Source organism: Somniosus microcephalus, chromosome 13, assembly GCF_052327205.1.
Source record: "Somniosus microcephalus isolate GS21.2 chromosome 13, FLI_Smic_1.0, whole genome shotgun sequence".
Lineage (NCBI taxonomy): Eukaryota > Metazoa > Chordata > Chondrichthyes > Squaliformes > Somniosidae > Somniosus > Somniosus microcephalus.
The window spans coordinates 187,766,853-187,782,483 of NC_140999.1; the positions used below are offsets into that span (position 1 = coordinate 187,766,853).

General features: G+C 46.8%; 1 protein-coding gene across 1 annotated transcript in view; it reads right to left on the reverse strand.

The window, feature by feature from the left end:
• The window catches only part of matn4 (matrilin 4), a 103,416-nt gene that overhangs the window by 21,205 nt on the left and 66,580 nt on the right, over positions 1 to 15,631 (reverse strand). The window contains exons 6-7 of the mRNA XM_086005843.1: positions 12,440 to 12,562; positions 6,624 to 6,746 (exon numbers count right to left, since the gene is read on the reverse strand). Coding sequence (XP_085861969.1) covers positions 6,624 to 6,746; positions 12,440 to 12,562 — 246 coding nt within the window. The remainder of the gene's footprint in view (positions 1 to 6,623; positions 6,747 to 12,439; positions 12,563 to 15,631) is intronic.

A 15,631-nucleotide genomic window follows, 5' to 3' on the forward strand; every position in this document is an offset into this window, starting at 1 on the left:
GTTGGGGTTGGGGCAGACTTTGTGCCTTATGTCCAGCAAAATTATAAATAAGTTTATTTAGTGATAGAGCAGCTTGTGTTATTGTTTGAACTTTGGGGCCCATCCAATGGGCTGCAATGGTTTCCTGTTGTGGATTCCTGAGTAAAAAGTGCTGAGATTGGAACATGGAGGTGATGCGGCACCTTGTTGGATTATTTTAGGAAGGGTTTCACCCACCACTGCTTCTGTTGTAGATTTTTCTTAAATGATTTCCCTGAAGGAGCTGAGTGAAAAATGACTCCCTTTCTAGAGAAAAAAAATAGGAGCAGGAGTCGGCCATTCGGCCCTTCGAGCCTGCTCCGCCATTCAATATGATCATGGCTGATCCTCTATCTCAACACCATATTCCCGCTCTCTCCCCATACCCCTTGATGCCTTTTGTGTCTAGAAATCTATCTATCTCCTTCTTAAATATATTCAGTGACTTGGCCTCCACAGCCTTCTGTGGTAGAGAATTCCACAGGTTCACCACCCTCTGAGTGAAGAAATTTCTCCTCATCGCAGTCCTAAATGTCCTACCCCATATTCTGAGACTGTGACCCCTCGTTCTAGACACCACCCAGCCAGGGGAAACATCCTCTCTGTATCCAGTCTGTCTAGCCCTGTCAGAATTTTATACGTTTCAATGAAATCCCCTCTCATTCTTCTAAACTCCAGTTAAAAAAAGGCCTAGTCAACCCAATCTCTCCTCATACGACAGTCCTGCCATCCCAGGAATCAGTCTGGTGAACCTTCGCTGCACTCCCTCTATGGCAAGTATATCCTTTCTTAGGTAAGGAGACCAAAACTGCACACAGTGCTCCAGGTGTGGTCTCACCAAGGCCCTGTGTAACTGTAGTAAGACATCCTTGCTCCTGTACTCAAATCCTCTTGCAATGAAGGCCAACATACCATTTGCCTTCCTAACTGCTTGCTGCACCTGCATGTTGTTGTGTATGTAATATGTGTGCTACTTTGAACCTATGGACAGGACTGCACTACTTGTTGGGCGTAGTGATACGCAGTACCACTCCTGGCCATAGGGGTATAAATAGTACTGTGGGTACTGATCCCCCTCAGTTCCCGCCTGTGGGCATGAAGTAAAGACCTATGTGCAGTCCCTACCTCCAACCAGTAAAGGCCTGTTTGAGTTATACGTTTAAGTCTTTGTGTTAATTGTTCAATACAATACACATACTTAACACTGGCGACGAGTCAGGCTCTTACCCTGCGGCAGTTATTCCAGGCGGCTTCGTCCAAAGACAGGACGTTGAAGAGAGGTTTCAATCCTCAACACCCCACTCAAAACTGAAGGGCAGCAGAAATCCTGACAGCTTCCAGCGACTGGAAGTCACAGGCATTAGGACCCTGAAGCCTCCATCAGCTTGTGAACCGGAGTAAAGACAGGACTGGGGAAGAGAGAGAGGTAGGGCGATAGCGATCGGCAGATAAGGTCCGGGCCGCTTTGAAGTGAGGGGCGCAGCCGGGCCAGCGATCGGGACCAAAGATAAGAGCCGCACTCGGACTGAAAGGCGCGGCGGCTGCAGAAGCTCAAGGTGCGAGAGTCGCGGTGCACAGCGCGGGCTATCGATCGCGGCGAAGATAAGGGCCGCACTCGAGGGCTGAAGGGAGACGGCGTCGGGGGACGGGTGAAGACCGCCAAGCGCGGGAAAACCGCCATTTTGTGGGCGGAGGACGACGGCAAGAGCGGGAAGCCGCCATCTTTGATAACAAGTAAAGAAAATAAAATCTGAGAAATTGCAAATCTACAATGCCTAAACACGGGAATATTAGCACCTTTGATAGTGACCTCGAAGATTGGGCCATATATGTTGAAAGAGTAAAAAATTATTGTAAGGCCAATAAAATTCGTGACCAAGATAAAGCTCTAACATTATTAAATTTAATGGGTGCGAAGACGTACGGGCAATTGAAACACCTGTTATCACCAGATGAACCGGCGGATAAGACGTTCGATGAGATTGTTACTGTCCTGAAAGATCATCTAAACCCCACGCCGCTGATGCTAGCGGAACGATTTAAATTTTACGACAGAAGGCAGCTACAGCATGAAAGCAATGCTGAATATTTGCTGGAATTGCGTAAATTAGCGAAATATTGCCAGTTTGGAACGGGATTGACAGATGCACTACGAGACAAATTTGTGTGTGGTTTATTTAAACAGGATACACAAAAGCGACTGCTCGAGGAGAATGAGCTGACGCTTGAGAAGGCGGTCACTATGGCAGCAGCACACGAAGCCGCAGCGAGAGGCACGGCAGTAATGCAGCTACGGTCACCGGAGCTCAGTGCACACAAATTGGGTGTGAGTTCTGGCAAATGTTATCGTTGTGGAAAGACAACGCATGATCAGAACCAGTGTTGGTTTAAAAACCAAGAATGTAGAACTTGTGGTAGGCTTGGACATATAGCTAGAGTATGCAGGTCAGGGAAGAAGACCAGCAACAAGAAGTCACCGCAAGGAAAATACGCAAAGGTACACAAGGTGACCGAACAGGAGTCCGATTCAGACGCTAGCAGTAATGAACTGGCTAGCTTAAGCTGTAATGAACTGGCTAGCTTAAGAGTACTCAACGCTGGTAAGGGTGCAGACCTCCAGACAATTTGGGTCACTCTTCAGATAGAAGGAGTCCAAGTAAAACTGGAATTGGACACTGGATCGGCATTGACGGTCATAAATAAGAAAGATTACGGAAAGTTATTCCAACATATTCCCCTACAGGATACGGGGATTATATTGAAAACATACACGGGGCAAAGAGTGTACCCCATCGGGAAAATAGAGGTTGCAGTGGCCCACAAGGGCGAAGACAGTCAAATAATGGACTTATATGTGATATCTGAAGGAGGTCCTCCACTACTAGGACGGGAGTGGATTAGGAAAATGAATATGGACTGGCATTTCCTACAAACAATAACGAGTGAGAACTCGGTGAAGATAGTCGGCCCAGACTCTGGAACGGATGATGGTAAGCCCAACTCAGGTGCAAAAGACAAAGTTTCAGCACAGAATTCCACTGAGCAACAACAACATAGTTTAACTGTGGATTCTGAGTCTGGCAAGTCTACTGATGTGCCCATTTCTGAGGGACACCGGGCTCGAACTCAACTCCATTTCAAACTACAACAGCAATTAGAACAAATGCTTCGCCGTTTTGAGCAAGAGTTGAATGCAACGAAAGAGTTCTTTGATATAGAGTTGGAGAATCTGGAAAGACAACAGAAGCAGCTGATGGAGAAAATGGAGCAGGAGCACACAAAACGTCTGATGTCAGAGGAGTTAACGGTCAGCCAACTCCTGCATATGCTGAAGGACAGGACTCTGAAATGGGAAAAACTTGAACATGAACTTCAATATTCAAACGAAAGGGGTTCGGAGCTCTCAAAGGTTATTGGAAGAGCTGAGGTGGCAACACAGACTGAGATGACTGCAACAGAGCAGCCCTTGGATGCCAAAAGTACGCTGACTCACGTCAACGTAGAACAACAGACCGCTGAAACAGCTGCTCCGGTAGAGGGATTGCATAGTCCGATCAATCAATCTCCAAAGGAAGTTGAAGTATTAAAATCACAAATGAGGTCACTAGTAAACGACTTGCTGAAAGCCCAGAAAAAGCTGGATGCAGAGGTACACATGAAGAAGTCTCTTCAGGAAAGATGTCTGGATTTGGAACAAGAGCTGGCTAACGTCCAGCTAGGTATGGAGGAAATAGACGACCCTCTCACTGGTCTAGCTCAGGACGACACCGAATATTACGATGTCCTGTCCTGCCCAGCTTGTAACTTCGACTCCCAAAGTGCAGAAATCATGGAGGAGCACCAAAAGTCTACGGAACATCGGGAGAAGCTGGCTCTACGACGGAAACAGGAGGAAGAGAAGGAGGAACTGCGCATGCAGCTGGCAGCTGTGGCAGCTGACAATGGAGCCCAGAGAGTCTCCAAGAAGCAGAAAAGGAAAAGTAAAAACAGAAGATGACCCATCTGAACCATTATCACCTCTACCAGATCACACACGTGGTCCCTCCGAACGGAGCCAATTCAGTTCGGAAGTTCAAACTGTTAAATCCATGGAAGGACTATTGAATGAGTCACTCTAGCAACGTGAACCGACTACACCACAGAGATTGAATCTGTGAACTGTTTTCCGCAGAGACTGAATCTGTGATCTGTTTTTGACATGAAGTTATCTATGTATCTATGTTATTCTGTTATGTAAACCTGAAGTTATATATGTATATATGTTATTACGTTATGTTAAATGGGGAGATGACTGTAAAGCTAGGAAGGGAGGAATGTTGTGTATGTAATATGTGTGCTACTTTGAACCTATGGACAGGACTGCACTACTTGTTGGGCGTAGTGATACGCAGTACCACTCCTGGCCATAGGGGTATAAATAGTACTGTGGGTACTGATCCCCCTCAGTTCCCGCCTGTGGGCATGAAGTAAAGACCTATGTGCAGTCCCTACCTCCAACCAGTAAAGGCCTGTTTGAGTTATACGTTTAAGTCTTTGTGTTAATTGTTCAATACAATACACATACTTAACACATGTTTGCTTTCAGTGACTGGTCTAGCTGTACTACAACACAAGAAACAATTTCATTCTGTCCAGTAACATCGCCCGTCTCTGCCCTTGCCTCAGCTCATCCGCTGCTGAAACCCTCATCCATGCCTTTGCTCCCTCTAGACTCGATATTCCAATGCACTCCTGTCCGGCCTCCCACCTTGTACCCTCTGTAAACCTGAGCTCATCCAAAGCTCTGTTGCTCGTATCCTAACTCGCACCAAGTCCCGTTCGCCCATCACCCCTGTGTTCGCTGACCTACATTGGGTTCCGGTCTGGCAAAGCCTCAATTTTAAAAGTCCCATCTTTATTTTCAAATCCCTCCATGGCCCTCGTCCCTCCCTATCTCTGTAACCTCCTCCAGCCCTACAACCTTCCGAGATCTCTGCACTCCTCCAATTCTGGCCTCTTATGCATCCCTGGTTTTCATCTCTCCACCAGTGGCGGCCGTGCCTTCAGCTGCCTGGACCTTGAGCTCTGGAATTCCCTCCCTAAACCTCTCCGCCTCTCTACCTCTCTCTCCTTTAAGATGCTCCTTAAAACCTCTTTGACCAAGCTTTTGGCCACCTGTCTTAATATCTCCTTATGTGGCTCGGGGTCAAATTTTGTTTGAAGCACCTTGGGACGTTTTACTACCTTAAAGGCGCTATATTAATGCTTGTTGTTGTTGTGCAGTCGCCTCTTTGTCAGGAGGTTGTGGATTCAAGTCCCACTCCAGAGACTTGAGCACAAATTCTAGGCTGACACTTCAGTGCAGTGCTGAGGGAGTGCTGCACTGTCGGCGGTGCCGTCTCTCGGATGAGACGTTAAACCGAGGCCCCCGTCTGCTCTCTCAGGTGGATACCGGGCCGTATTTTCCGATCGGAGGCTTCCCGCGTGCGGAGGCCTCTGATCTGGAAAAAAATCTACGGACTTACCTGAGGGCTCCCAAGGTCCGGACACTTCCGCTCCTGGGCCTCTCCATGACGAAATGCGCAGGGCCCAGGTATCCCAGGGGCGCAGGTGGTTCGCAAGCGTCCCTGGGATCACGTGGGCCATGGGGAGCCAATAGGAGAAGGGAATCTCCCTTCATACACTTGACAGACAGACCCGTCAAATATATGAATGGAGATCACCCCAAAAACACCGTAAAACATTAAATAATTTTTTTTTTAAATCTCATTTTTAAAATGAGTTGAAATTACAATAAATTAAATATTTTAAACAAAAATTTAATTTTTTGAAAAAAATATTTAAAGTTTTTTACGGGGCTAAAATAAACTTACCGTTTTTAAAAGTATTTTTAAATGATAAATGAGTAAAAAAAAAATTTAAAACTTTTTTCAACTCTTATCCTGGTAAAAGCAGGCCTTGCGCTGCTTTTACCAGGCGTAAGATTTCTAAGGGTTTTCTGCGGGCGGAGGTTCTGCAGGAAGTGGAACTCTCCCCCCGCAGGGGCCCTTCTCCAGGGCAGGCGGAGGATCTGTCAAGAGAATTCTTCACAGATCGGAAATACCGGTTTTCAGCGCATGCGCTTGGCACACTTGGAACCGGCATTTCCGATGTCCCTACGGGTGTGTACACAGTGCGTACACACACCCGTAGGGATCGGAATATACCATCTTTAACAGAGGTGAGGCAAGGATTCAGCTTTGTACTGCTTTGAACAATTTTGAAGAATTTGAAAACTTATAAATGCTGAGAGCGGTGTTGGGGGGTGGGTGGGGGGGTCGCGTGACTTGAGTTTAAGGCCGCTCCAAAACGCAACGCTGAAACTTGGTAATGGCCAATGAACACTGGTGATCCACCTGCCCAATTCACATGCAACGACCACTAGAGAGCTAAGCTCTGTACGCGCCCAAGGAGGAGGCTGGCACGTGGGCAGCGGGAGGTTCTTGCCAGCTGGCACTAATAGGCGGTGAGCTCGGTGCCACCTCTATGATATTAACGCCTCCGGCTCTCCGAGGAATTTCCAACTCGCGAGGCAGCAATTGCGGGTGAGAACGGAATGAACCATGAATGAAGCGGCGAATACTGACCGGAGCAGGTCCTCTTGTCCTGGTTGAGGGTGTACCCAGGTCGACAGCGGCAGTGGTACGAGCCAGGGGTGCTCACGCAGATGTGCTCACAGCCATGGTCTTCCGTGGCACAGAGGTCGATGGCTAGGAGGAAGAAGAACTGCTAGGTTAGAACATGGGCTGAGGGCAAGGACAGATGGCACCTCTGCTTTTTTTTTGGTGTGTACACGTCGTCCTCACTGGTTTCCTCGAGGGAGCCGAGTGAAAATATTCCTCATTTTGGGTTTGTTTCGCGGCAGCTTCATTCTATCTAATTAACTCATCACCATCTTCAATGACGTTAAAGATGGTGATCAGTTATAAATAGAAACATAGAAGATAGGAGCAGGAGTAGGCCATTCGGCCCCTCGAGCCTGCTCCGCCATTCAATGCGATCATGGCTGATCATCCAAATTCAGTACCCTGTCCCTGCCTTCTCCCCATATCCCTTGATCCCTTTAGCCTTAAGAAATATATCCAACTCCTTCTTGAATATATTTAATGAATTGGCCTCAACTGCCTTCTGTGGTAGAGAATTCCACAGGTTCACCACTCTCTGGGTGAAGAAATTCCTCCTCATCTCTGTCCTAAATGGCCTACCCCTTATCCTTAGACTGTGACCCCTGGTTCTGGACTCCCCGACCATCGGAACATCCTTCCTGCATCTAGTCTGTCTAGTCCTGTTAGAATTTTATAAGTTTCAATGAGATCCCCTCTCAATCTTCTAAACTCCAGCGAGTACAAGCCCAATCGACCCAATCTCTCCTCATACGTCATTCCTGCCATCCCAGGTATCAGTCTGGTGAATCTTAGCTGAACTCCCTCCATGGCAAGAACATCCTTCCTCAGATAAGGCGACCAAAACTGCACACAATACTCAAGATGTGGCCTCACCAAGGCCCTGTACAACTGCAGCAAGACATCCTTGTTCCTGTACTCGAATCCTCTCGCTATGAAGGCCAACATACCATTTGCCTTCTTAACCGCCTGCTGCACCTGCATGCTTACCTTCAGCGACTGGTGCACAAGGACACCCAGGTCTCGTTGCACTTCCCCTTCTCCCAATCTATTGCCATTCAGGTAATAATCTGCCTTCCTGTTTTTGCCACCAAAGTGGATAAACTCACATTTATCCACGTTATATTGCATCTGCCATGCTTCTGCCCAATCACCCAACCTGTCCAAATCATCCTGGAGTTTCTCGGCATCCACCTCACAGCACACACGCCCACCCAGCTTTGTGTCGTCTGTAAATTTGGAGATATTTGGTCCTATTATACAGCCGTCCATTATACATCTCTCCCTTTCCAATCACGTCAATGGAAATGGAAATCAGGAGAGATGTATAGCGGGCATCCAATCCGATAGCACCCGATTTACACTATCAAACCAAAGTCAAAATGACCCCCCAAATCTGTTTAAGAATAGGACCGAAGGTTAGAAGTCCAGCGGTACATGCTCTGCACAGTAATTAGTAGGAGTCATTGCCTCTGGGTCAGAAGGTCGTGAGTTCAAGCCCCGTTCCAGAGACTTGAGCACAAAAATCCAGGATCAGAGTCCATTTATATACTGAGGGAGTGCTGCAGTGTTGGAGGTGCCGTCTTTCGGATGAGACGTTAAACCGAGGCCCCGTCTGCTCTCTCAGGTGGACGTAAAAGAGCAGGGGAGTTATCCCTGGTGTCCTGGGGCCAATATTTATCCGTCAATCAAAGTCACTAAAAAGACAGATTATCCGGTCATTATCACAGTGCTGTTTGTGGGAGCTTGCTGTGCTCAATTGGCTGTCGTGTTTCCCACATTACGACAGTGACTACACTTCAAAAGTACTTCATTGGCTGTAAAGCATTTTGGGACGTCATGAGGTCGTAAAAGGTGCTATATAAATGCAAGCCAGGGCTTGCAGGGGGATTTTGATCATTTATAGAAATATAGGTAGGTGAATTTTAATGCCAATAAATGCTCAATGTTTCACATTGGATGAAATAATGGCGAACAAAAGTACAAAATTAATTGGTACAATGATGTTTACACTTGTGGGGCGGTCCAAAACTATGGGCCATAAATATAAGATAGTCACTAATAAATCCATTAAGGAATTCAGGAGAAACTTCTTTACCCAGAGAGTGTGGTGAGAATGTGGAACTCGCTACCACAGGGAGTGGTTGAGGCGAATAGTATAGATGCATTTAAGGGGAAGCTAGATAAAGACATAAGGGAGAAAGGAATAGAAGGTTACGTTGATGGGGTGAGATGAAGAGGGGTGGGAGGAGGCTGGTGTGGAGCATAAACACCGGCACGGACCAGTTGGGCCGAATGGCCTGTTCCTGTGCTGGAAACTCTACGTAATTGTATCTAAGGATAACAAGGCCAGAGGTCATCAATATAGACTAGTGCAACATAAAACTACAGGAATGCGGAAGGTGTGCCCAGTGCGGACCTGCGAGTGGGCAGTGGCTGGGACCAACGGGCAGGAAACGCAACACTAATTCCAAGACTGGGTTGTTGGAGATTGGGTGCTCTTAGTTGTAAATATCCTCCTCAAAATAATAGCATTAAATGTTAGATATTTACAAATGTATTAAGCACACAAGAAACATACACGTAATAGCCAGCACTTACGACAAAACGCTTGTGTGATTTTAGCCGGGGAATTCAAACATGTTACAGTTCCCAGCTCGGTGTACTTGGTTGATCAGACCCTTCAAGTATCTGTCCAACACCCACATTTTATACCTGTTCTTTCCCAACCCTTCTATGTGGCAATCTACACCCTTCGGCATTACCTAATATAATTTCATATAAGGTGAATTTTGATGAGCTTCTTCTTAATTAGTAAGTTTAGTTTTAACAAGTTCTTTTTTCCATAGACTGGTCCAACTCCCCCTAATTTCTTTCTCAGGCAGGTGCTTATCTTCAAGGCCTCTCTCCTTATGAGGATAACAGGAGCTTTACTGCCTATATGTAGTCCCTTCTGCAGAACGTGTTATCAACTAATTAAATCTTTTAATTAGGTTAATTGTCTAAACAAACCATTGCCTTAAGGTCAAGCTTAGCTCAATAGTTCAGTGGTCAGTGCATCTATATTACGAAACATAGAAGATAGGAGCAGGAGTAGGCCATTCGGCCCTTCGAGCCTGCTCCGCCATTCAATGAGATCATGGCTGATCATTCAAATTCAGTACCCTGTCCCTGCCTTCTCCCCATATCCCTTGATCCCTTTAGCCTTAAGAAATATATCCAACTCTTTCTTGAATATATTTAATGAACTGGCCTCCACCGCCCTCTGTGGCAGAGAATTCCACAGGTTCACCACCCTCTGAGTGAAGAAATTTCTCCTCATCGCAGTCCTAAATGTCCTACCCCATATTCTGAGACTGTGACCCCTCGTTCTAGACACCACCCAGCCAGGGGAAACATCCTCTCTGTATCCAGTCTGTCTAGCCCTGTCAGAATTTTATACGTTTCAATGAAATCCCCTCTCATTCTTCTAAACTCCAGTTAAAAAAAGGCCTAGTCAACCCAATCTCTCCTCATACGACAGTCCTGCCATCCCAGGAATCAGTCTGGTGAACCTTCGCTGCACTCCCTCTATGGCAAGTATATCCTTTCTTAGGTAAGGAGACCAAAACTGCACACAGTGCTCCAGGTGTGGTCTCACCAAGGCCCTGTGTAACTGTAGTAAGACATCCTTGCTCCTGTACTCAAATCCTCTTGCAATGAAGGCCAACATACCATTTGCCTTCCTAACTGCTTGCTGCACCTGCATGTTTGCTTTCAGTGACTGGTCTAGCTGTACTACAACACAAGAAACAATTTCATTCTGTCCAGTAACATCGCCCGTCTCTGCCCTTGCCTCAGCTCATCCGCTGCTGAAACCCTCATCCATGCCTTTGCTCCCTCTAGACTCGATATTCCAATGCACTCCTGTCCGGCCTCCCACCTTGTACCCTCTGTAAACCTGAGCTCATCCAAAGCTCTGTTGCTCGTATCCTAACTCGCACCAAGTCCCGTTCGCCCATCACCCCTGTGTTCGCTGACCTACATTGGGTTCCGGTCTGGCAAAGCCTCAATTTTAAAAGTCCCATCTTTATTTTCAAATCCCTCCATGGCCCTCGTCCCTCCCTATCTCTGTAACCTCCTCCAGCCCTACAACCTTCCGAGATCTCTGCACTCCTCCAATTCTGGCCTCTTATGCATCCCTGGTTTTCATCTCTCCACCAGTGGCGGCCGTGCCTTCAGCTGCCTGGACCTTGAGCTCTGGAATTCCCTCCCTAAACCTCTCCGCCTCTCTACCTCTCTCTCCTTTAAGATGCTCCTTAAAACCTCTTTGACCAAGCTTTTGGCCACCTGTCTTAATATCTCCTTATGTGGCTCGGGGTCAAATTTTGTTTGAAGCACCTTGGGACGTTTTACTACCTTAAAGGCGCTATATTAATGCTTGTTGTTGTTGTGCAGTCGCCTCTTTGTCAGGAGGTTGTGGATTCAAGTCCCACTCCAGAGACTTGAGCACAAATTCTAGGCTGACACTTCAGTGCAGTGCTGAGGGAGTGCTGCACTGTCGGCGGTGCCGTCTCTCGGATGAGACGTTAAACCGAGGCCCCCGTCTGCTCTCTCAGGTGGATACCGGGCCGTATTTTCCGATCGGAGGCTTCCCGCGTGCGGAGGCCTCTGATCTGGAAAAAAATCTACGGACTTACCTGAGGGCTCCCAAGGTCCGGACACTTCCGCTCCTGGGCCTCTCCATGACGAAATGCGCAGGGCCCAGGTATCCCAGGGGCGCAGGTGGTTCGCAAGCGTCCCTGGGATCACGTGGGCCATGGGGAGCCAATAGGAGAAGGGAATCTCCCTTCATACACTTGACAGACAGACCCGTCAAATATATGAATGGAGATCACCCCAAAAACACCGTAAAACATTAAATAATTTTTTTTTTAAATCTCATTTTTAAAATGAGTTGAAATTACAATAAATTAAATATTTTAAACAAAAATTTAATTTTTTGAAAAAAATATTTAAAGTTTTTTACGGGGCTAAAATAAACTTACCGTTTTTAAAAGTATTTTTAAATGATAAATGAGTAAAAAAAAAATTTAAAACTTTTTTCAACTCTTATCCTGGTAAAAGCAGGCCTTGCGCTGCTTTTACCAGGCGTAAGATTTCTAAGGGTTTTCTGCGGGCGGAGGTTCTGCAGGAAGTGGAACTCTCCCCCCGCAGGGGCCCTTCTCCAGGGCAGGCGGAGGATCTGTCAAGAGAATTCTTCACAGATCGGAAATACCGGTTTTCAGCGCATGCGCTTGGCACACTTGGAACCGGCATTTCCGATGTCCCTACGGGTGTGTACACAGTGCGTACACACACCCGTAGGGATCGGAATATACCATCTTTAACAGAGGTGAGGCAAGGATTCAGCTTTGTACTGCTTTGAACAATTTTGAAGAATTTGAAAACTTATAAATGCTGAGAGCGGTGTTGGGGGGTGGGTGGGGGGGTCGCGTGACTTGAGTTTAAGGCCGCTCCAAAACGCAACGCTGAAACTTGGTAATGGCCAATGAACACTGGTGATCCACCTGCCCAATTCACATGCAACGACCACTAGAGAGCTAAGCTCTGTACGCGCCCAAGGAGGAGGCTGGCACGTGGGCAGCGGGAGGTTCTTGCCAGCTGGCACTAATAGGCGGTGAGCTCGGTGCCACCTCTATGATATTAACGCCTCCGGCTCTCCGAGGAATTTCCAACTCGCGAGGCAGCAATTGCGGGTGAGAACGGAATGAACCATGAATGAAGCGGCGAATACTGACCGGAGCAGGTCCTCTTGTCCTGGTTGAGGGTGTACCCAGGTCGACAGCGGCAGTGGTACGAGCCAGGGGTGCTCACGCAGATGTGCTCACAGCCATGGTCTTCCGTGGCACAGAGGTCGATGGCTAGGAGGAAGAAGAACTGCTAGGTTAGAACATGGGCTGAGGGCAAGGACAGATGGCACCTCTGCTTTTTTTTTGGTGTGTACACGTCGTCCTCACTGGTTTCCTCGAGGGAGCCGAGTGAAAATATTCCTCCTTTTGGGTTTGTTTCGCGGCAGCTTCATTCTATCTAATTAACTCATCACCATCTTCAATGACGTTAAAGATGGTGATCAGTTATAAATAGAAACATAGAAGATAGGAGCAGGAGTAGGCCATTCGGCCCCTCGAGCCTGCTCCGCCATTCAATGCGATCATGGCTGATCATCCAAATTCAGTACCCTGTCCCTGCCTTCTCCCCATATCCCTTGATCCCTTTAGCCTTAAGAAATATATCCAACTCCTTCTTGAATATATTTAATGAATTGGCCTCAACTGCCTTCTGTGGTAGAGAATTCCACAGGTTCACCACTCTCTGGGTGAAGAAATTCCTCCTCATCTCTGTCCTAAATGGCCTACCCCTTATCCTTAGACTGTGACCCCTGGTTCTGGACTCCCCGACCATCGGAACATCCTTCCTGCATCTAGTCTGTCTAGTCCTGTTAGAATTTTATAAGTTTCAATGAGATCCCCTCTCAATCTTCTAAACTCCAGCGAGTACAAGCCCAATCGACCCAATCTCTCCTCATACGTCATTCCTGCCATCCCAGGTATCAGTCTGGTGAATCTTAGCTGAACTCCCTCCATGGCAAGAACATCCTTCCTCAGATAAGGCGACCAAAACTGCACACAATACTCAAGATGTGGCCTCACCAAGGCCCTGTACAACTGCAGCAAGACATCCTTGTTCCTGTACTCGAATCCTCTCGCTATGAAGGCCAACATACCATTTGCCTTCTTAACCGCCTGCTGCACCTGCATGCTTACCTTCAGCGACTGGTGCACAAGGACACCCAGGTCTCGTTGCACTTCCCCTTCTCCCAATCTATTGCCATTCAGGTAATAATCTGCCTTCCTGTTTTTGCCACCAAAGTGGATAAACTCACATTTATCCACGTTATATTGCATCTGCCATGCTTCTGCCCAATCACCCAACCTGTCCAAATCATCCTGGAGTTTCTCGGCATCCACCTCACAGCACACACGCCCACCCAGCTTTGTGTCGTCTGTAAATTTGGAGATATTTGGTCCTATTATACAGCCGTCCATTATACATCTCTCCCTTTCCAATCACGTCAATGGAAATGGAAATCAGGAGAGATGTATAGCGGGCATCCAATCCGATAGCACCCGATTTACACTATCAAACCAAAGTCAAAATGACCCCCCAAATCTGTTTAAGAATAGGACCGAAGGTTAGAAGTCCAGCGGTACATGCTCTGCACAGTAATTAGTAGGAGTCATTGCCTCTGGGTCAGAAGGTCGTGAGTTCAAGCCCCGTTCCAGAGACTTGAGCACAAAAATCCAGGATCAGAGTCCATTTATATACTGAGGGAGTGCTGCAGTGTTGGAGGTGCCGTCTTTCGGATGAGACGTTAAACCGAGGCCCCGTCTGCTCTCTCAGGTGGACGTAAAAGAGCAGGGGAGTTATCCCTGGTGTCCTGGGGCCAATATTTATCCGTCAATCAAAGTCACTAAAAAGACAGATTATCCGGTCATTATCACAGTGCTGTTTGTGGGAGCTTGCTGTGCTCAATTGGCTGTCGTGTTTCCCACATTACGACAGTGACTACACTTCAAAAGTACTTCATTGGCTGTAAAGCATTTTGGGACGTCATGAGGTCGTAAAAGGTGCTATATAAATGCAAGCCAGGGCTTGCAGGGGGATTTTGATCATTTATAGAAATATAGGTAGGTGAATTTTAATGCCAATAAATGCTCAATGTTTCACATTGGATGAAATAATGGCGAACAAAAGTACAAAATTAATTGGTACAATGATGTTTACACTTGTGGGGCGGTCCAAAACTATGGGCCATAAATATAAGATAGTCACTAATAAATCCATTAAGGAATTCAGGAGAAACTTCTTTACCCAGAGAGTGTGGTGAGAATGTGGAACTCGCTACCACAGGGAGTGGTTGAGGCGAATAGTATAGATGCATTTAAGGGGAAGCTAGATAAAGACATAAGGGAGAAAGGAATAGAAGGTTACGTTGATGGGGTGAGATGAAGAGGGGTGGGAGGAGGCTGGTGTGGAGCATAAACACCGGCACGGACCAGTTGGGCCGAATGGCCTGTTCCTGTGCTGGAAACTCTACGTAATTGTATCTAAGGATAACAAGGCCAGAGGTCATCAATATAGACTAGTGCAACATAAAACTACAGGAATGCGGAAGGTGTGCCCAGTGCGGACCTGCGAGTGGGCAGTGGCTGGGACCAACGGGCAGGAAACGCAACACTAATTCCAAGACTGGGTTGTTGGAGATTGGGTGCTCTTAGTTGTAAATATCCTCCTCAAAATAATAGCATTAAATGTTAGATATTTACAAATGTATTAAGCACACAAGAAACATACACGTAATAGCCAGCACTTACGACAAAACGCTTGTGTGATTTTAGCCGGGGAATTCAAACATGTTACAGTTCCCAGCTCGGTGTACTTGGTTGATCAGACCCTTCAAGTATCTGTCCAACACCCACATTTTATACCTGTTCTTTCCCAACCCTTCTATGTGGCAATCTACACCCTTCGGCATTACCTAATATAATTTCATATAAGGTGAATTTTGATGAGCTTCTTCTTAATTAGTAAGTTTAGTTTTAACAAGTTCTTTTTTCCATAGACTGGTCCAACTCCCCCTAATTTCTTTCTCAGGCAGGTGCTTATCTTCAAGGCCTCTCTCCTTATGAGGATAACAGGAGCTTTACTGCCTATATGTAGTCCCTTCTGCAGAACGTGTTATCAACTAATTAAATCTTTTAATTAGGTTAATTGTCTAAACAAACCATTGCCTTAAGGTCAAGCTTAGCTCAATAGTTCAGTGGTCAGTGCATCTATATTACGAAACATAGAAGATAGGAGCAGGAGTAGGCCATTCGGCCCTTCGAGCCTGCTCCGCCATTCAATGAGATCATGGCTGATCATTCAAA